We start from the raw sequence: 22758 nt of genomic DNA, 5'->3' as shown, positions 1-22758 counted from the left end.
TCTCTCACAGTTTAACAGCACTCAGGATTAATGAAGCACAAACACCTGTTCATCTATCTCATCTATCTGTATCTTCATGAGCCCATCTCTCCAACTTCATTACTCCAAAGAGGCTGGGCTTCATTCTGCTTTATTCCACTGATTATACGAGAATAATTTCATTATCTGCATGAACTGGAGCAAAAGCAGATAAAAGTGGAGCTCACAGGCAGCGTCAGGAACACCCAGAACCTTCTGTAGGATCTGGACCAGTGTGATAAACCTAAAGCGTGACAATTCAAAGACTCAGTCGAGTCTTCTTCCTGCATGCACCTGCTTCCAGGCCGTCCGCAGTCACGATGCTGTTGACAAGCCGTCCTCACCTTCGTGCCAGCTTTCATCAAGCATATGTTACCATAGACACCCTGAATAGGCCTGAGTGCTCCTGCACACACAGCTCTGATACTCCTCTTTGTCCTCGCCGGCTCTCTGTTTATCTCACTCCCTTGCAGCTGCTCCCACTCTCATTCTCCACCTTATCTGTAGTGGCCGTATTCTCTGAGAAAAAAATAAAAATGTCACGCTTTCTGTGTCCTCATCTGCTCCCAAACTCTTTTCATTTCACTCAATTTTGCTCATGTCGCTGCTCTTGGATCTGTCGCTAAATCTGTGATCATCGCATCCAGCGACTTCCGCCGCCTCCCTTCTGCCACGGTGTGAGGAGGATAAATCAGCCAGAGATCAAGAATTCATGGCATCGAAGATGACTTTGGAAACATGATTTATCCATTTGACGAATGGAGGCAGACTGTTATGATCATGCTGAGGTGTCAGGATTTTGGTGTCCCAAATTTGCTTCGTTATGTAAGAGTTTCTTAAGAGACATTTGATGTGTCCCACTCTCACCAGTTTCTGGTATTTTCTTCTCCTTTTCCTCCCTCTTTGAGAGGAAGTTTAAAAACGAAAGACTGTAAATTTATGTCGGGTTTGTTTTTCTGTTTCCTTTCAGCTCCAGAAGAGGAAGGAGCGAGAGGAGCAGCTGGAGGATGTGATCCAGGCTTATGAGAAGATTCACATGGAGAAGAGTAACCTCCAGAGGGATCTGGACAAGATGGTCAGAGTTAAATTCACCTCAGTGCACCGGGCTGTCGTTATTTTGCAGGAGCTGAACTCATGAGCCATATGGTTCATGAATAATGAATTTTCACGGCTTTCTGGTGGATTTAGAATGTAAAACTCGCTGACGTCACCAGAGAAGGTGATAAATGTAGTAAATAATGCCCCTCGAGGCTCAGATCTCTCTCCACAAACTAAACTACCTCATGCTCACTGCGCAGAACTTTACGTTTGGATGAGGTTTTCAGATTTTTGTCCCTAAACGAGGGTAAATCTGCCTCCAAACAGGCAACCAGCATCAAAGGAAACTCTGGCACAGAAATATCACAGAGTAAGGCTGAAACACAAGGCTTACGGTGCACGATGAAGGCAGAGTTTGAAACAGGAAGCGCCGACTGTTACAGGCACATTTATCTGAGGTGCAGGCAGGAACAAAGAGAGGAAAAGAGGGGAGGGAAGAAAAAACACAAAGATCCCCAGAAAAATAACTGGGGTAAAACTCTGCAGGAGTCCAAAACAAAACAGCAAAGAGGAACAGAAACAGAAACAGAAACAGAGAGATTACTCTGGACAGGAGGATTGGCTCACCGGTGGGCGGGACGTGAAGAGTTGAAATTTGTAGCTCTGTCTCCACTCTGAGACTTTTCTTCTCACAGAATTTATCAGAATTTATCCACAACGAGCAAAACTGTAATTGCTTCTCAAACTGAGTCAACAGTCCTTCAAAGAGAACTTCTCAAAGTCTCTGTTTACTTTCTTTCCTGACGCAAAGAAAAGCAACTTTTGTCCAAATCATTTCCCAAAGGTTGAAATACCTTTTATTTCGTCAAACAATCGCAGGTTTCTGTCATTTCAGAGACACTCATAAAACATGTTGTGCTCCGTCCTCTTTTCCTCCTATTGTTTTCAGTTTTTACGTTTGTCTGAATCAGTGATAGTCTCATTTCTTGGAACAGTTTTTCTGTAACAAATCAAAGTGGATCCCGACCAGGTAGACCGTTTCCAACTGCACAGATTGCCTGGCTGCTCTTTCATCGATCCCCTCTGTGATAATGAAACATCTCATATGAGAGAGAGACGCCGTGCCCGGCAGAATCAGCATTTTCATGCAGTCCCAGCGATTAAGGGATGAGGATGGACAAAGTGCCACCTGCCAGAGAATAATAAGAGTCAGTGTCACCGGAAGCTGAGGCTGCAGTCAGTTTGAAGTGAGGATGTAGCTCATATGATCATACGCATGCGCAACTCAAGGCGAAGAAAGCGTGTGTGTTGTTTACAAGACGTGCGGAGAAGACAGCGTTAGAGGGTGTACCTGTGGCGTTGTGGCGTTCTGCTGTCTGGGAGCACTTTAGATTCAGTGTGAGCTCTGAAGATGACAGTAAGAAAGTGGAGGATAAAATCACGACTGAGTGTTACTAACTTTTGACTTTTCAGACTCCTCTGGAGAGTTTTTTAAAGACGACAATTCCTGTGACTTTTCTGGAGTTTGGAGAATCTGAGGTTAAAGCGTCCCCGGCCCAGATAAAGGAGGAGGGTTGATATTAAGACATAACAAAACAAGAATGAACAGAAAAGTTCATTTGTAGCTCTAAACGTATTTATTATGTTTTTTTTCTGCTTTCTGTCTCTCCCACAGTATTTCTCTCTCCGACAGAGTCCATGACAATTAAGCCATGTTTCCACCAAGCAGTCTGGTTTGGTTCAGTACGGTTTGGCACGGTTTGGTACAGTTAAGCCTGATCCCGTTTGCGTTTCCACTGCAAACTGTGCCCTCTCGTAGTAAGCGGCGTGTAAGCTGGATGCCGAAAGCCACAGCTGTTAAATAATAGCGTGACGCCGTAGTTTAGCCCGCTAATAAATCCAATGAAGAAGAACATCATGACACAGTAAACAAAGAGCAACGATGGAAGACATGCAGCATTTCGTCCTCTCTGTGATTGGCATGTAGCTCTTTGATACAATCAAGCTTTGTTTCTGAGAAGTCTGTGTGCCGCCAGGAGAAATGCATCCGCTGTCGGGGTAAGTGATGATTCTTCCGACCAATCAACGGTCTGCAGTGTTGTAGCTCCACCTTCTGAGAGCAGATCAGTTCAGTCTGGCACCCATACGAAAGGGTCCCAAAAAGAGGAACGGTCTCGGTTATTTGGGGATCTGTCCCAGGATAAATCAGTCGAAATGCCCCAAAATGCACGCCGTACCAAGACGAATTGAACCACTGCTTGGAGGAAACGCAGCTTTACATGCAAATGGATTATTCTGCAAATTAGACAGCAGCGTCATTTAGTGGCTTTTAGTGACTCCTGTGACAGCCAATAGTGACTGTCCTTAATGAGGAGTTGGCATGTTGAAACTAGCAATGTTTCACTCAGCTTTAATGATGTTTGAATGGGAAACAGACTCATTCTTTCATGTTTTTTATGACTATACATGAGATAATTGATTAAAAATAATCTGTTAATGAAGGATTATTAGGGTATATGGTAATCTGGGGTATCAAAAACAACAACAATGTACACTGAACCAAACTGAAAACCATGACCATGAAACTGTGATAAGAACCAAACCGTGGATTTTGTGAACCATTCCATCCCTAAAAGTTGCAGACAAAAACCTAGGGGTGGGAGAAAAAATCAAAAATCAATAAATTGGAATTTTTTGTTTGACAATATCAAAATCGGGATTCTTTGTCAATTCTTTTTCTTTTTTTTTTAATTTCAAATTCTTCATTTTGGTCTTTGTTTATAAACTGGTTTGGAAAAAATGACCACTTTTCTCCAGCAAAGGGCCAAATGTTTCTCTCTGACTCACGCGATGTGCACTTTATAGCCCCTGATATAGCCTGTAGACATCATCATCATTTAACTTTTTCCCATGCCCTGTTGTTAAAAAAGCCAAATTAAAATTGTGAAAATTGTGATATCGGAGAATCGCAATTTAAATCAAATTGGCACCCCAAAAATTGTAATACAATCGAATCGCGTGAATAGCATATCATCCCAGCCCTACAGAAAACCATCGTCACCTTTGTATCGTTGTTGTGATCTGTTCACTTTCATTTAAACTGTTTTGATTTGAGGAAGTGTTGAAATGTGTGATTTGTGATTGCAGACGAGCCTGGTGGAGAAACACGTGGAGCGGATCCTGGACCTGGAGTCGGTCCTGAGGCAGAGGGACACCTCGCTGCAGAAACTCAACATGCAGCTGCACAGCAAAGACATGCAGTACCTGCAGCTGCACGCCGGCCCGGACGCACACAGTGAGTCGACTATTGATATTCTGGATGTTTGTATGTCATTCTTCCATCCATCTCCACATCCGTAAAGTTATTCATCAGTACGGTTTCTGTCTTTCCATTGATCCATTCATTTATCCTTTCATGCATCCATCTGCCTCCAGCAGGCTGTCCGTCCATCAATACATCATCTATTCATCTGCCAATTTATCACCTGCATCTGTTTATTTATCCTACACCCATCTGTGCATCCTTCCTCCCTTTTACTATTCATTTATTCTGCCATTTCTTTGTCTCTCCATCAGTCGTACCTTTCATCAACGTGTATCTTTCTCGCATCTCTTCAAATCTGTCTAACAACTCATCTCTCTCAACTTTTTCTTGCGTCAATCCATCTATTTGCACATCCACCCATCTGTCCATCCATCTTCCTATCATCTATCAATCTGCACTTCTGTCTTTTTTACCCATTTTCCATCCATCCATCTTTACACTCCAACAGTTATCTCTGTTTCTGAATCCACATCTCTCCTCCACGTCACGTAGATGGTTTTTAATTGGGGTCAGGTTAATTTTGCCCCCCCTTTGCAGAGATCCAGCTCTAACATTCGTTTCACAGACCTCCAAACTCAATCATCGTGGCTCCAGAACGTTCTGCGCGAAGCTCCTGCTGCTGAAAACTGACGTCTTTCTCTTTCTGTGCTGCGGCCTGTTGCTTCCATCTGCACTGCTGACTGATCTCTTTTGTGATCGGCGAGCATTACCACATGGAAGAAAACCTGTGAGATGATTTGACTCATAAAAATGGTGATTAATTCATGTTTCTGAAATATATTAAAGTTCCAAAGGTGTTGGGAACAAAGACTGTCACTACACAGCGAAAGTGAATAAAACCTGAAATCAGTGGTTTTTAAACTTAAAAGTCAAAATAGACTCAAAGAAGGAGCAGGTTTCATCTTGTTTCTTCATTTTTTGCTACACTCCTGGAGATGTTTTCAGAAAACGACTGGTTTAGGGCGCAAAAGTTGTGAAACAGCTCAACAGACGGCGCTCAAAGTGAAACTTGTAATCCATACTGTCGTTCACTTCCTGACTATCTTACAGAGAAGTGAGCTGAACTCTGATCCCCGCGCTGACGTGGGAGGCTGATGTAATCATGAAGAAATGTGTCGCCGCCACCACACCAGATGCCTCCACTAAGGATATACCTTGATGAAGAGGAGGAATAAATTAGAAATCAAACTCTTGTTTATCTGAGTGTTTCAGTATCAATGTGAGGACTCGGAGCTCGTATTGTTGATTAGTAAGCGTTGTTCCTGCATGAATGAGCCTCGTTCAGAGGGAATCTCTCATTGTGCAGACTGTGTACGATACGTGTGCACCTGTGACTCCACATATGAGTGTGCTGATGAGGAGGCAGGAGGAGAAAAGATGCTCCTGCTGATTTATCCCTCTGTCTTCTGGCCCAGGGACAGAGTGTGTGAGAGGAGCTGAATCACTAACGTGCCCACACAGGTACCGACTGGAAGCTGCTGGCCTTGGAAGAAGTCAGCGCTCATCCACTGTACAACAAGAGCAGTGATTTCATCCTTTCCTTTGTCTCCACAGTGCTGGATTGTCCAGCTATGACCCTCCAGAGCTCCCGTAGCCTAGACGCCCTGTCTGATTTGAAGCTGCAGCGGCTGGAGGCGGAGCTGGAGGGGGCACGGCATGAGGCCCAGGGGGCATGTCAGCGCGAAGAGGAGCTGAAGGGGGAGTGTGAGAGGCTGAAGGAGGAGATGAGGATGCTGCAGAACAGCCAGAGGGAACGGGTCAGTGTTTTTTAGTTATAGCCAGGGGCCTTATAATGAGGCTTCATGCATTTTACAGTCACTAAATCTGTACAAACAAGAAAACATATCACCTGGAGCGCAGATAGCTTGGTGGTTTAGGTCGCGCCCCAAGAGGTTCGCCCTCTCACAGGTGTCCCAGATTTTAATCCAGCCATGTCACCCCCACTCTCACCCTGTTTTCTGCTCTATCCACTGCCCTTTCCACTAACCAATTAAAGTCATAAAGGCCCAAAAATAACTTAAAAAAAAAAATAAAATAAATATCACCTAAATCAGCAAGTTTTGTTACAAAAGATGCAATTTTAGTCACATCCGTCAAGATTTGACTTCTGGCAAAACATGCAGATGCTCACAGCTCACCTCAGTCACAAAACAAGAGCAGACTTCAAGAAGCTGGAAAGCCTTGTGCGTTTTTTCTTTAACATGTTGCTTAGATGAATAATTACACCACAAATTAATGTGTTATGAAAATTAAGATTAATTATATTATCCCAGCACCTGGCAATTAGTATCGGTACTCAGCGGTACCAATTTTTGGTACTTTTGTGTGTTTATGTGGTAAAAAATATCAATTTGTTAAGTAATAAAATGTAAATTCTTTTCAATTTCACATATTTATTCTTCAATATATAACCTTGCAATGCTGTGTTCATGTCCAGCATGGAAAATCACCTACTCTTCCACTCCTTCACAGTCACAAAGATGCATTTAGGTACCTAAACATGGTACCTCTGGAGCTTACATGAATGGGTACCTGGTACTTTTGGCAGGATTCGGTCGGTACCGATAAAAGTACCTAATTCAGTACCCATCCCTACTTCACACACTAATCAAACCAAACAAAGCTGAGGTGATAACAGGAATGGAAAGAACGATTGTGAGTGAAGCTTGTAAATTTTTTCTCGGGCCTTTGAACGGCAAGTTTATTTTACAAAAAATTAAGACACGGGTTTTTGTATTTTTAAAAAAAAATAATTTTCATATCACTAAAACTGCTCCATCCTGACGTATCGTTACAGAATATAGAGAATTTTTTGAACAAGATGCCCTGACAGGTTTTATTCAATCACCAATTAAAATTTAAATTTACAAATCTTGTTTTTTTTTGTTGTTGTTGTTGTTTTTGTTTTGGTTTTTAACTTTGTAATCTCCTAGGATTCAAATTCTTTATTTGGGGACCTTAACCTTTTAATGTTCCATCCAAGAAAATGAGGAAGTAAATAAATAGATAATGTTTTTTTTGTATTTTTTGTTGTTGGAGCACAAAGATCAGGAAAAAAAATAGGTTTGAAAAAAAATTAAGTGAAGTTTTGCTCCATTCAATGGTAGCCACCTGCGACCCTGAACAGGAAAAGCAGACAATGAATGAATGAATATTTTTTTTAATCACCTGACAGCACTAGTTTTTTCTTAAATATCAATGTCAATGTCAATGTCAGTTTTATTTATAAAGCCCATTTTATAGGACAAGCCAGACAAAGTGGTTTACATGAGAAAAATATAAAAGAGTTAAAAGCTACAAGTAAGATGACATGAAAAGAGAAACATACAATAACAACAGTAAAAAAGAGAAGCGTACACAATTAAAAACAAGTGACTAACTCAACCAAAGGCAAGAGTAAACAGGTAGGTTCGTAGTCTCTGAGACTTTAAGATGGAGCAAACAGCAGAGAAATATAAGTCCAGTTGGAGCTACTGTCCCTGAAATCCACTCCAAAAGTTTAAAAAAGGAAGAAAAGAAAAGCTGGAGCTGATAAAGTGAAACGTGTCATGAAGCAAACAGCAGAAAGATGCTGCATCGTCCTTGCAGAAGTTTTACAAACGCTGATATGAAATTAGAAAGAGGAACAGGGAGTGTAACAGGATGCAGACTCAAAGACATAAATAATGTTCTGCAGAGCTCCCTGCACACTGTCGTCCCTGGGTTTCTAATCTGCAGCCCTCACAGTGATGGTCATCCTATAAAGCATGTCAGAGATGATGGACAGTGCAATTCAGATAGCTTTAAAGCACCACAGGGGGAATATATTTCTGGCATGGGTGTCTTCGGTGGGACACAAATCCCTGACCTTGACAGTTTAGTTAGAGCTCGAGGCGATGAGCTGTGCAGAGAGCAAAGATCCCAACACACAGTCAGGCTCCACCAAGGACGTTTGGAGCTGCTGCAGTCAGACACTGCTGGAATACTTCTCTCTGAAGTCAACACCACAAAAGCAACACCTTTTCATGGAAGGGAAGCAGAACATTGGGTTTTTGTGCGATGAGGGTGTTGTTAAGTTAGTTCCTGCCCTGATGAGACAGAGAGCTGTTATATCATTTATCTTTCAACACTTTTTGCTTATCGCTTACAGAAACACATGAAAGAAGGATCAATTTGTTTGCTGCTAGTGAAAAACAATTCACATTTTAGCTGCTTGGGTGACTTCCTGTGATTATAAAGCCTTTAACAGTCTATACACACAAAACCGTGCATGTATCGCTTGAATAATAAATATCAAGGACCCGCTTCCTCTCCCTGAGGCCCCTTTTTCCCCAACGGTGTTAACTTCAAACATGTTGTCTCGATGGTTTTTTGCTGTCAGATTTTGTCCAATATCACACCAGCACCTGCATGCTAATCTAATTTCACGCTCTACTTCTGCAGGAAATGACTTCTCCGTGCAAGCAGTGTGATGTGGAGTGGATAAAGAAGGTGGGAGACGAGCAGTAAGTGACCACAGCCGATCTTTGGGCAGAGGGAGAGGGAAGAGGAGGAAATGAGACGAGGAGAGGAGGGAAGAAGCAGGAGGAGATGTGGTGGAGAAAAGAAGGAGTAAGAGGATGAAGGCAGCTGTCTCATTTGTATCTGTGAGTTAATGTGAGCAGCAGGGGGCAGTGTAGGCACAGCGTGGGATTCATTTCCTCGTTTCTGTTTGTTGAGCCTCTTCTCTCCATCCTGAAACTTCACAAAGCAGAGGTAGTGAATCTTCAGGCGGCTCTGTTTCCACTAAACTCTCAGCAGGAGACGGGAACATGTTTAACTTCACCTGAAGTTTCTTTTCATGTCCTCCTCACCTGATACCTGAAGCACTGCAGGGCTGTTTACAGCTTGTTGAAAAGAGGTAGAAACCACAGCAGGTTGGGCAGTAACTCCTACACAGCGAAACCCCAGAAGCGTTTGATGGGAGCAAACTGAAAGTAAACGAGCGGCAGTGATGAGGAACTGAGTGTGTGTGGTGATGCCTACTGTTGTTTCCAGACCTCGGTCACCTTTTGGTTTTACTCAACAATATCACTCACTCCCACTGAGAACCTACAAAGAATTGACTCTGCTTCCTGCTGCTTTTTCTTGTAATTGGGCTCATTTAGTGTAAACTGCACATATTGAAAAAGAGGAGTTTTTTGAAGGTGCTGTGTGGAGCGTAATAACAGGCCGCCTTCACTCTAATAATCATGAGCAGCCTGTAGTGGAGAGTCAATAAATGAGGTTCACTTTGAGACTTTTAAAGCTGCTCCACGGCACTAAAAATGTTGATTGCAGCAAATGAATTGGAGCTCTCTAAAAGCATCACAAATCAAATTTTATCCTCCATTAGGTCACAGAGAGTCCTGGTTTTTATCATACTCGGTGAGTCCAACGCTGCTGAGAGGCTGAACTGGACTCAACGGGGTTTAACAAGCAGCTAATGGCGTTTTTTAGTCAGATGCATGCAGTTTAAGAGAATTTTAAAGGTGCAGTTTGTTGAATTTAGCATCATTTATGGAGCAGGGATTATAAAAATGTTATATGATGTGTTTAAACTGCAGCTGTGTTTGTTGCTGCTGTGCAAAAAAAAGAAAAAAAAAGTTTGTAATAACAGACTAATGGATTATCACAATACTCATTCATCTAAGAAGCTTTTTGTCCCTGAAGGTCACCGTTGCCTCAGAGGAGGGGTGAGCAAGGGAGCATTTTAATCCAGAATCTGACAGTCAGTCAAGTAGTTAAATACATTTTGACCATGTTTCCATCTCACTGCTAAAAGAACTACTAGTTCCCTAAAAAAGGAAAGTCTTCTTTAAAGGGTAAGTACAATTTTCTTTAATCTATGATGCCCCTTGGGTAAAAATAAAAAAATATATATTAAAAAGTTAAAAAAAATAAAAATAAATAAATAAATAAATAACCCCCAACTGAAAACTGTTAAATGCATGATCAAACCAATCGAGATTATCTTTTAATTCAGATAACAACAAAAAGTTTTAATCAGCGCTGCAGGTTAAGACCAGACGTGCCCCTAAAACACAGGAAGCAGAGGGCTAAATTTAGAAATAAAAAAAATCTGTTGCTAAGCTGCTACCCAGATTAAAACTTAAGGATGTTTTAGCACTCTAATTTTTTTACTTTTGTAAAAGAAAAGTTATTACCAAGCTTTTATATGACATGTGTAAACTGCAGCAGTATTATCAGCATCAATGAGCCTTTTGTTACTGCTATGCAATGAAAAAAAAAAAAGTTTGTATTTACAGACAGATGGATTATCACAATACTCATTCATCTAAGGAGCTTTTTGTCCCTGAAGGCCACCGTTGCCTCAGAGGAGGGGTGAGCAAGGGAGCATTTTAATCCATAATCTGACAGTCAGTCAAGTAGTTAAATACATTTTTACCATGTTTCTAGCTCACTGCTAAAAGTACTACTAGTTCCCTAAAAATGAAAGTGCTTTTAAAGGGTAAATCCAATTAATTTAAACCTATGATGCACCTTGGGTAAAAAAACAAACAAAATGGTTATTAAAAAAGATTAAAAAAAGAATTACCTCCAACTGAAAACTGTTAAATGCATGATCAAACAAAGCGGGATGATCTTTTAATTCACATAACAACAAAAAGTTTTAATTAGTGCTGCAGTTAAAGAGCAGACCTGCCCCTAAAACACAGGAAGCAGAGTGCTAAATATAAAAATAAAACAAATCTGTTGCTAAGCTGCACGTTACACAGATTAAAAGTCAAGACAGGATGTTTTAGCACTCTAATTTTTTACTTTTGTAAAACAAAAAGTTGTTACCAAGCTTTAAAAGGTGTCTTTTGACTCCAAAAATAGCAGAAAAACATAAACTGGAGTGTATTAAAGGTCAGCTAGTCTTAGGAAGTAATCATTATTTTAGGATTAAAGAAAAAAGTTTGTGTAAACTTTTTAGATTTTTTTTATAACACTCTTAGAAATCCAGCTTGTGCAACATCCTTTTCATCTCAGGTGTCAAACTGATGATGATGCAAAAATAGGCTGATGAGTCCTTACACATCCCTAAAACCTGCAACATTTTTAAAGAGTTTTACATCATAGGTGCCTTTGAAGGACCCTTTTTCCCTTTGGGGAGATAACTATCCTGTATGCATATGATTAAACATCCTATGATGTGCAGAGGAGAGGTAAATCATGGAAAAGTTCGACCTGTTTGATCACAAACTGATGAGAAGTTTAAGATTAAGACAAAAACAATCTTTTTTTAATTTAATTGGCTCTATTTTGAAGTTTTCAGCTCTTTGCTTTTCATCAACAGCTCTCCCAAACTACATTTGTCTTCAAGAAGTTCAGCTGTGGTTTTCTGTTTCTTTGAGTATGAGGCTTTAATTTCATAACAGCTCCCCTGTTTGTTCAGTTTGTGGCTCATTTGTGACATTTATGAATTTTCAATTCCCTCAGTTGTCGCAAACGATACGCAAACACGCTGCCCTCGCCAACCACAGGCCACCGCGCTGCAGATGCTGGCAGAACAACAACCCCCTCACCCCCACACTGCAGCACTCAGAGTCACTGACTAATCCTGCTTTCAGAGAGTGAGAGCGGTTTCCAATAAATCACGACATGATGAGTTCAGACTGGAGTGGAGATCTTAGTTTTTGTTATTCAAAGTTACAACCAGTGATAGTTGTAGAAAGTTTGAACTAAAGTAACACGAGTGTTTTATCTCAGGTTTTATCAGCCTCTTCATGAAGGAGTGAGAGTTACCTGGCTGAAACAGTCAGACACAGAGAGTTTTTGGCTCGCGCTGTCTTGGTGTGAGAACCGATTGACACCTCTCTGCTCAGCTGAAAGTGCACATTGTTGTGAAGCCTGGACTGATGAGTGTGAAAAGCCCCCAACATTTAACACCTGCCCCCTCCATGAGGCCCGAAATGTGCAAAGAAGAAGTTCAGTTTGTTCATTTCTCTGAAAACATCCAACTTTTTACTGAAAGCAGCACCACACAGTGACAAGCTGGGTAGAATATTCATGAACGCCACATCATGCTGACTGTATTCTTCGAGTGTTAGTTCCCCCTGAGGCTGCTGCAGCTTTACAAAGAGCAACCATCATTTCTCTGAGTATTAACAAACTAAAAAGAGTGGAGATGAGCCAGCAGCTGCAGTAACAGCTCTTATTCTGAAATGTCTGATCTGATGCGGGGTCAAATTCAGCCCACTCTCTCTTTACTTCATCTCTCCTACACAAACACACTCATGTACAGTATAGCGCAGAAATGTACTTCTCTAAATGATCGACTTGGCGTCACAAAGCGCTCATCAATGCAGCATCACACCCTCCTACACACCACACTGTACACTTTACAGTTTGTGCATGCGCTCCGGCAAGCGAGCGCAGAATAAACGCAGCAGAAAGCTGACCGAGTATTTTTAGACAAACACAAACAACAGAACTGATTTCACACACTCACACACACACACACTTTCTAAAGGAGGTTGTAATTGTGTTTAGAGTTCACACATCTGTTTTACTACACGGCACCGTGAGAGGTGTTGCTGTCAGCCCCGCGGCCTCTGACACAGATTGTCAAAAGTCAATCACAAAAATGCAAAGTGAGGCAGTGCACGTGTGAAAAAGGAAGAGGAGCACACACCCAAAAGTCGCCAGAAATTCAGATTAGATTAAAGAGTTCAGAAGACGACACAGAGATGAGACTGAGCAGAGAAAACAGAGGAGTAGTGGATAAATTCATCATCATAACCACCATGTCAGTAAGTAACCTAATAATCTATTATATAAGTCTACAGCTCTTTACTTTCTTTAAGCCAAAAAAAAACAATCACTGACTTCCATCTTTTGTCGAAAAGGTGGGGGATGAAGGGGGCTGATACCCCACTCTGTCTGAGTCATTTCAGGTCAGTGGAAAACAAAGTGGGCCACACTCATCAGTCGACCAACCAGAGGAGGAGGTTATGACTGATTTTCAGCTCTTTCTGGAAATCATCACCTTCTCTGAAATGAGGCTGAATTGATTTAATTAATTAATATATTTTATGAATTTTCCCAAAAATCAGCACGAGCTAACGCCTGCTCAGCTCGTGTGTTTGCAGAGATTTATAAACTGAGGCCTCAGAGGAAAAGAAAGGAGGAGGAAATAATCTGCTGAAAGTAAAACTACACAAATCTGTAGAAGGAGAGAAGGTGTGCACACCAGTGAGAGGACTTTATGAAGTCTGTGTGGGAGTAGAGGAACATATTTTTTGTTATTAGTCACTGTGTTTTTGCTGTGCTGGCAGGATTTGAACTGTTTTTACGTCTGTTTTCTCCTTTTTTTGTGCTGCAGTGAAAGCTCTATCTTTTCCTATAAATGCAGCAGAAATCCACAGGATAAGCAGAAGTGTTATTAGTCATTTTTTTATCTGCCACTATCTGTGTGCAAGAATTAACGCAGTCATATTTCAGTCGACTGGAGGTTAAACTGTTTTCAGAAGTGCTTTTTTTTTAGTGTCGACTATCGGCAGGTTATGCAATAAAACATCCTCTTTTTTAAAACAATGTTCCTGTTTCTGTTTTTATTATCGCTTGTCCTTAAAAAGCTTCAAGCTTAATTTTGAACTCATGTTGAAAAATCGATCAAGTATGTAATAATAAGTCTGACTTTGAGGGGAATGTTTTGAAGCTTTTGCATAATGCATTGAAAAAATATGCAAAAGATGAAAGAGGATCTAAAAATACAGAAGCAGAGTCAGAGACACGTGAAGAGTTGATTGTACACAAAAAATTCAGAATGTCTGAGACAAAAAAAATATCTGGAGTGTACAAGAGACAACTTTAAACCACCTTTCACTTTCAAAATAAGAGCTCAAATAAAAAATTAATAAATAAATAAACAGATGGTAAAAATCTACAAACTTCATCCAACAGTTAAAAGACTTAACTTGTTGTTATAAAATGAAATATAATAACTGTTGGTGCAGAGTTCACCCATATTTTGGAATTATCTTCCTAAATTATTTTTAAAGAAAATGGTATTTACTTATATTTATGGGACTGACTTAAAGGGGCTGTGAGGAGTTTTAAGTGAAAAAGTGGAAAAGTCTCATTTCTAGATAAAAGCCTGATCGTAATTAGGGATGTGCTGATCCAGCTTTTCTGGTCCCAATACTGATACTGATACCTGAAATTTGGGTATGGCCTAGGGCTGAGAAATTAATCAAATTTAAACCGCAATGTAATAGACTGCAATTTTCAAATCGCAAGGGCTGCAAATTAAAAAAAAAACCTTCACATGTCGACATATATCAGTGGTTGAGCCAGAAATATGGTCGTATTTACATTTCTTCACTTTATTTTTTCTGAGATTCACATTGTTTCTTTCTCTGGTTTTATTCAAGGATATAATGACAACATCATTACAAGTCTACAAGGCCCTTCACACTAGCAGTGTACAGGTTCACACTCAGCAGAAGAATGGCAGAGAAACTACCCATACCCCGATTACTGGTAGCTTCTACAGCTAAACAGAGTGAGAAAAGACAGAGGCTTCCTTTTCTTTTCCTGTTCCCCTGCCTCTAACTACTGCCCCTCTCGCTCCACCTCAGGCCTGTCCCCTCTGACCCGATGGGGTACTTGGCTCTGGGCTGTAGTCTGGATCAGAGTCTAATAAACTCTCACCACAGGAGCTCTGACAAGCAAAAAAAAATCGTGATATTTAGTAAGTCCAAGAGAAAATGTACATGTACTATTTGTATTATAGCTTTACTCCTGATATCGTGTCACAGGTAAAAGTGGATAATGCTAGAATGACAGTTGCAAGTACTAACAAAAGTCACATTTGTTTATTTGTTTTTTAGCTTTACATTTTAACGTTTTGGTGTTTCCTTACCTCTAAATGAGACATGACTCCACGTAGTGCAAAATATAAATTGATGTGCTGAGTCCGTCTTTCAGTCATTAACAATGCTTCGGAGGAGCTCCCAGGGGCTAGGTGGAGTCCTGACGAGATGCTACGTTCAAAGTCATGCTAGTTTTTCAGGACTGCCAACCCTGCTTTTAAGTGAATAATGCAAGATAAAACATCACCCCCCCAAAAAATTGCATGCTAAATTGCAATCACAATAATGGTCCAAAAACAAATCTCAATTAGAGCATTTTTCCAAATTCGTTTAGCCCTAGTATGGACCGATACTGATTCTGATCTAAATAATAACCTGCATGCTCTACTGTGGGATCAGACTGGTAATAGCAGTTTGGTTAAAAATGCTTCAGAATTTACAGAAATTACTATTTGATTTTAAATTTTATACCTTGTAGACTAAATTATAATTAAGCCTTAATGTCAAGTTTGAACCAAGCCTTTCACACCGATAACAATCCAGCTTTGAGGGACTGGATCAGCGCCAATACCTGACCCCAGGATCTGATCGGTGCATCCTGAACCCTAATCTGCCCTTTAAAATTAGGTTATCAGCACAATATATATGTTATTCCTAAATGCTATTTCCTAGCTTCCCAACTAGGTTGGACAAGACCGGAATGATTTACGGCACATCAAGGTTTCCATGACAACACTACGCCGTGTGAAGAAGTTTAGTAGAGCGAGGGAAATATTTTAAGTAATTAATTTTGTAGTGATGGTGGACACTGAAGTCTGACAGAAAAAGGACAGAAGAGCAGAGGAAAGCTAAACTGGAGAGTGATAGAGCACAAGCTAAAGGCTAAAACACGAGCTAAAGGCTAACACGTCATGGTTGTGTATATCTGCAGAAATATATCTGAGCTCTTTGTTTAATCCATTTACTCTGCATGTTAGTAATTTCCTGATAGCGTGTAACACCTTTATGTTTTCACACTATCTCAAGCCTTCTCACACACTCACTCACACACACATCCTGCTTTGCACGCCATTGAAGCAAGGGTTCAGCTGTGGGACTTTGAGGTGGAGTTTGACCCTAGGTTTCCAAATTCAGTTCTTCAGTTCAGTCCTTTCTTTGTTTTGATCTTAATGTACTTCACAGATACTTCAACAATCTTTGCTATGCAGGTTACTGCCCCATCATACGGGTTAAAAATGGCCCTGATGTTGGAAAAGTGTCATCAAATGATGCAAGTACATCGAACATTTTCCTCAAATGCATCAGAGTCAAAGAAATGAGTCAGTTTGGAAATATGAGGGGTAGAAAGTTCGGAGTCAAAGGTTGCATGAAAATGTTTGTATGATTAAAGTTGCTCTACACAAATAAATCGTACGTGGTTAGTTTGCTGCGGTTGCAGCTGTCAGAACGCAACATGTAGTTTAGTTTGCATTCATGTTTCTGACCACACTCCTCCATAACGAGACATTACTCACTGGAGAGGCTGATTATCTTATCAGATTTCAGATAGATGTCAAAGTTTCCCCTTTTACCTTTCTGGTAGTCTACAGTCTAATCTAACACGGTCTGTGCAGGGATGAGTACATTTCAGATCAAGACTGAGGACTTCATAAAAATTGGTCTGACATTTCAGATTAGTTGTGTTATCAGATTTGGCTGAAGATGACGACGTCTGCAGGTTGATGTTTTTATCTATCGCTTGTAAAATGCTCAGCAGTAATGTAATTTACACTCCGTCCGTAACCACAAACAGCATGTTAGCTTACAGATTGTTCTCATAACTCCAAATATTAACACCTGTCTGACAGAGATGCAGGTTTAACGACTCAGTTAAAGCCAATAATAAGATAAATCAGCTTGTTTCTATGGTGAAAAGACAGAAGAGCATGAACACTGACCGGCCTTGTTTACAGTTCTTGAAATAGAGCCGCTCTGTCAGCGCGGCCCAAGAGAGAGTCATGACACATCCAGCATGAAATGGTGTGATTTCATGCTCTTCAATTATGCGCCGTGACTTGCACTCTAAAAATAAAAAGCCTCTCAATTAGGCAGCCCGATTTGTGAAGCCGTAGAGCTCATTCACATTAAAGAGGAGACAAGAATCAGTCAGTTTCATTCATCTGTCGACAGTAAGAAGCCTTCAGTTGGTTGTGTTATGGTGGATAACGTAACGTGGTATTCTGTGGTGGGAATGTGTACGATAATGACATTATCTGCCTCTTTTCCTGCAGGGTGAATCTGGCTCTGGCGTACACCGAGTTAACGGAGGAGCTGGGACGCCTCCAAGCTCTGAGCTCAAAGCAGACAGAGATCCTGAGGAAAGCCTCTCAGGAGCAGGCCAGTCCAGGTAAACATCTGCAACACTGAGTGCAAAATACGGCAAGACTCACTTTTATTATTATTGTTCCATCAGAGAAGAGGTCCTAATTACTGCTGTAGCCAGTTTTCCCTTTTGTGTCATCATCATCTGCTGCAAGGGACTTGATACCATTGAGGTTTCAACCCATGCATTGTTTATTTAAAGCAGTGGTCCCCAAACTATGGATACGCCTCCACATTTTGCCCGGCCCCCTAAACAATACCAGAGGCGCATTATGAATTTTTTTCAGTCTGGCCACGTGATCGAGACTTTCTATTCCACCCTTCTGCAATTTGTGCCCTATCTGCAACCCCTCCCTTTAAAAAAAATCCTGTTACAACCATACTGGTAGTGAAATGTATTGTGCTGGTAAGGGTTGTATCACTTAGTTCAGTTTCTTAGCCTGCTTGCTTTCTGGTTTTCACATTGAAGTTAATGAGAGAGAGCTGCAAACAGTGGTGTCTACAAGAAAGTTAATATTTCAGGGTCTTTTTTTCTGTGAAAAACCTGAAAAGGGTTTTTGGAAAGGAAATTTATTTTCTGATTTTTTTCCTGTCAAGATCTCAGAAAGGGTTATCAATATTTGGCTATGAGTGGCTTTCTGGGAAACAATAAATATTTACGGTTGGACACCTCTGCGATCGTCACACTTTTTTTTTTATCAACTGACCTTTGCCCTCCATCAGAGAAGGGAAAAGTTGTTTGGCCCTGACTGAAAAGTACTCATTAGCTGCCAGCCATTTTCAGAACATCTTGAACAATATTTCAAGACCCAAATAATGGTGTTTTCTATAACTTTGTAAACACCAAAACTACCTAAGAAGAGTGGACTCTCTACCTGTTTTTAAAGCAAAAAAAAAACCTACTTTTTTGATTGCGTTTATCTTGGGGACTGCATCCTTTGATCCTCTCCATGGTCGTCTTTTCTCATGATCATGCTGCTCTTTCTCTCTGAACTACCTCCACACATCATTTTAGATTTTTTTTTTTTTTTTCAATATTGATATCGGTAAATATCGGTTATCGGCCATAACAACAACATGAATTTCGATATCGGCTGCATCCCTCATATCAGTAAAAAGCACACATACAGAGTGCTAGTGGGATTGAAAAGACTCAAATTACGACAGATGACCAGGATGGGATTGCAACAGCACTCGGAAAACAGAAGCTACACGGCTGCACAGAAACTTCACATTGCTGAATGCTATTCATTCATTATGCATAAAGAGAAAATAGAGCATAGAGCCCTCTGGATAGTCTGTATTTTAAGGTAAACAACCATTACTCTCTGGCACCGTTTGTGCAGCTTTCTCCTGCAACTGCAACTTTAAGACAAAAACAAAAGCCCTTGTAAAAAAGATCAGCTCAATTTATTTTAAAAAGCTGCATAAAAGTTGTCAAAGAGTTAAAGTATCAGTACAAGAAAGCAAGCATGTTAATTATTTAAACTTACAATGACTGATGCATCAAGCTGCTTCTGACCAAACAGATGAACAGAACAAGTTTGCTAACGAGCTGTTTTCCCAAAACGCCTTTTAAATGATTCAAAATATTTCAAACTCAAATATTATTCTCTGTGTTTGAAGGTTATGTCGGCATTAAAAATAACTTGAAGCGAGGGAATTGTTGCTGTAGTTTTCTCACTTTGATGTCAAAGACAGAAACTAACGCGGACATGACGCAGAGGAAAACTTACAACTGCAAAACAGAAGCAGCACTTTTCTCTTCCTGCACACACACGATCACACACACCTGCCTGAAGGGTGCCATAAACACCTTCTCTACTGAGCTTCAAACACTGAATAAACACACTTGTGATTCACGCTGTGTGACATTAACTTAGTAACGTGACTTGAACGCACCCCTGTGTAATTAGAAACATGACTGTGGAAGTATTTTGTTGCCTCCAGGTTATCGTTAATAAGAAAACAAATACTTTAGTGAGTAGTTGAAATAATAAGGGGATGTGGGAATTTGTGTGAAGTCATAAAAAGTCTCCTGGGTGATATTCAGAGCGAGACAGCATGAACAGAATCATCATGTTCGACGGTTTCCTCCAAACTCTGAGCGCACAAACAACCCTGTGTTGTTCACACCTCCTTAAACGGGCCGTGGACGATGTTTCCTCTGTGATACGGAGCTGAAGCGGTGACTGACTCATCAACTTGTCCTGTAATTACACGAAACAGCAGCACTGTACCCGTGTAGATTGCAATCATCTTGTGAAAACAAAGAGGAACATTTCTGCAAACTGAGGAACATTTGACATTTCCTTTCTTTGGTAGCGCCAGTCTGTGAATGTGAATGTGTCGCAGCCTCGCCGTGGAGACTGCTCAGACGACAGTTTATAAGTGATATAACTCCACTTCAAAAACCTTAACAGATGTAAGCTGACATACAGAAGCCTCTTAGGGACAGAAAGCTCAGACGATAAACTGATTTAGGATTTTTAGGCTAAATTTGTTTCTTCTTCTTCTGTTTCCTCAGTCCAGCGTCACTCTCCAATCCACCACCAGCGCCACTCTCCAGTATCTCAGCGCCACTCGCCCATCTCGCAGCGCCACTCCCCAGTCCCGCCTCCACCTCACCACTCCCCAATCCAACAGAGACGCTCCCCAGTGCCACAGCGTCTCTCCCCGGACATGCACCGCCGCTCCCCTCTCCTGGACGTCAACGATGGCCCCGCCTCTTACTCCTGCAGGCCGCCCAGCCAGCACCTGAGGGCCAGCTTCCAGGGCCGCCGCAGCTACTCAGAGGTCACTGACCCCTCTGCGTACCAGTGCCCTCCCCGCTTTTCCCTGGACCCTGTCTCCACCCTGCCTAAGCCACGCCCTTACATCGAGGGCTACTCCAAACAGGTGCAGCATATAAGCTCTCCTCATATCGGACTGCAGCACAGAGGCTCCCCGTCCTCCCATCAAGGAGGAGGAGGAGGAGGAGACGGGGGCCACGGGGAGAACTCCATGCGCCACTCACGAGAGATGCCATTCCCGCTTTCTGAGGTCGCTCACCTTCACTTTGAGCCTCCTCCTCCCTCCACGCCGGCCCCTCAGCCCCCACAGTCCTCAGAAGACGAGGAGGAGTGGACCTGCCCGCATCCCATCAGCCCACCCAGAACGCTTGGTGTGCTTTCCTCTGCAGTGCCCAGCGGCGTCATGAGGGGGCCAGCGTCCTGCTCGGCCTTCCCCATCCCTCAGAGGTCCAACACCCTGAGCTGCCCCCCGCAGCCGGGGTACATGTCAGCTGAGCACGCTCAGTCCTGGCCTTCCATCAATGTGAGTAAATCTACATCAGCGCCAAGAGTTGGTGCAGAAACTGTTGAGCTAAACTCCAATTTGTTGGATCATCCCTCTGAAGTTAAGTGAATTACAGGATGAATCAGAGGCAGGATGAGTGTTTCCACCTGATTTACTACCAGTCTGTCTGTTAACTGTAAGAATCTCGTTGTGTAAGTCTGAAGAGCTCCCTCACCAAGTAGTGGTGTAATTTAGTTACCTCCCACAGGATGACTAATGCAGTCCAGGGAAGTGAGAAAGTTTAGGCTGGTGTGTGATTGACGCTGAAATCTAACTGTGTGTGTGTCTGCATGTGTGTGTGTGTGTGTGTGTATTTATTCCTCTACAGCTCTGGATGGAGACCGAGGAGAGCGACATGCGGAGCTGCCCTCTCTGCCAGCTGATATTCCCCGTCGGTTACCCCGATGACGCGCTCATCAAGCACATCGACTCCCACCTGGAGAACAGCAAGATCTGATCGCCATGGAAACCAGCCCGCACACATCTGCGCTCTCCTCTTATAGATTATGTAAGAGATTTAGCAGAGCCGGCCTGAGGAGAAGTCACAACGTAGAAACACAGGCGATCCACTTAGGGAGCAAACGAGCCGGTTAGATCCATCAGTCGAGCTGCAGAAGCGCTGACGGAGACGTGTGCGGTCTTTTATCGACCGGCGTGCAGAAAGAAAGCTTCGCCTGTATAATGACTGGCTCTGGTTGCTTCTGTTTTTTGAGTCTTGTTGTGTGGTTTCAGGCAGGTGTCGTGCTGTTTTTCGCTTCACAGTGTAGTTTGAGCACTTGGATTTAGCAAAGTAAGCCAAAGACGAGGTGTGAGAGGCAGCTGGGATGGTTCGGGGGCTCTGCATGTTACAGAATCATTTTCAGTGTTAGGTAATGATCAGGGAGGTGTTGCTTTTTTTTTTTACTCACAGCTTAGCTTTAAACACCTGATCGGACGTTTTCTGTCCTCTCAAACACACACACTGGGTAATCGTCCTGTGCTGAGGGTGTGAGCTGGTAGAAGGTGGTTTATTAAAACGATCTGACAGACACAGAAACTCATTTCAAGTTTAGTTTTTGATGCTAAAAGCTCCTGAAATATGGATTGTTATTTATTAGACTTTAAAAATAAACATGGATGAGGTTTATTCGGCAGAAAACAAAACTTTGACACGTCGTCTAACATCACTCACAGGAGCTTTAAGGAACAAAAACAAAACAACTCAGACTGTTCGTTTGTTGATCAGGGTTTGATGCCAGTTCACTTTCACTTCTCTAAAATAAAGAAGTATGTTTTAATGGCAGTAAAGAGCTGTGTTCACTTACGCTGAGTTTTTATGCTTGCAGCAGTTTAGCATTTCCTGATTTCACGCTCTCAGTGGAAAGTTGTTCAACTTTTGCGTCGATCAAAAAGAGGCAGGACTTCTGAAATCAACTCTACAAATGATAACAGCGGAGATTGAGGTATAAGCCGCTGCTATTCCTACACATATATTTTCCTTCATCTATCTAAAATACTGTTTTAAAAAAATAAATATGAAGCGTACAGTGTGAGTAATTTCTCTGCTTTGACGTCGAGGTCGTGGGCGCTGCCGGCACAAAAAGCAGCGTCAGTCGACACAGCCCGTTTAAGAAAGAATTAAACATTCCAGTTTCTCATCTCATCTTCTAACAAACCGTCCAACACGCTGAGGATCATGAATGTGCAGTAAGTTTGGGGAAGCCCAAAGGTGATTTTTCCAAATCAAAGTTGATGCCCTGCAGGGCGGGGCACTGAGACAGATACATCTTCTCACAAGCGGAGAAAACTTTTCTTTTTATAGATGATTTGCTTGCAGCCTGTTCAAAACGTATCTTAGCACTTTAAGTTAGCCTAGCCTAT

The 22758-nt window shown here is 41.8% G+C and overlaps 1 protein-coding gene across 1 annotated transcript in view; it reads left to right on the top strand.

Annotated features, from left to right (window-relative positions):
• The window catches only part of tbkbp1 (TBK1 binding protein 1), a 72235-nt gene extending 49730 nt beyond the window's left edge, over positions 1–22505 (top strand). Inside the window, exons 4-10 of the mRNA XM_074663417.1 lie at positions 989–1093; positions 4204–4351; positions 5936–6138; positions 8804–8865; positions 17472–17587; positions 20090–20877; positions 21227–22505. Of these exons, the coding sequence (XP_074519518.1) occupies positions 989–1093; positions 4204–4351; positions 5936–6138; positions 8804–8865; positions 17472–17587; positions 20090–20877; positions 21227–21355 (1551 nt within the window). The 3' untranslated portion in view covers positions 21356–22505. The remainder of the gene's footprint in view (positions 1–988; positions 1094–4203; positions 4352–5935; positions 6139–8803; positions 8866–17471; positions 17588–20089; positions 20878–21226) is intronic.
• Positions 22506–22758: the final 253 nt, after the last annotated feature.

The sequence above is a fragment of the Halichoeres trimaculatus genome, unplaced genomic scaffold (genome assembly GCF_033239565.1).
Source record: "Halichoeres trimaculatus isolate MK-OKI-2021-1 unplaced genomic scaffold, fHalTri1.1 fHalTri1_scaffold_23, whole genome shotgun sequence".
NCBI classification, from domain to species: domain Eukaryota; kingdom Metazoa; phylum Chordata; class Actinopteri; order Labriformes; family Labridae; genus Halichoeres; species Halichoeres trimaculatus.
The sequence above is the reverse complement of the archived record's forward strand: the minus strand, read 5'-3'. Positions and strand labels throughout refer to the sequence as shown.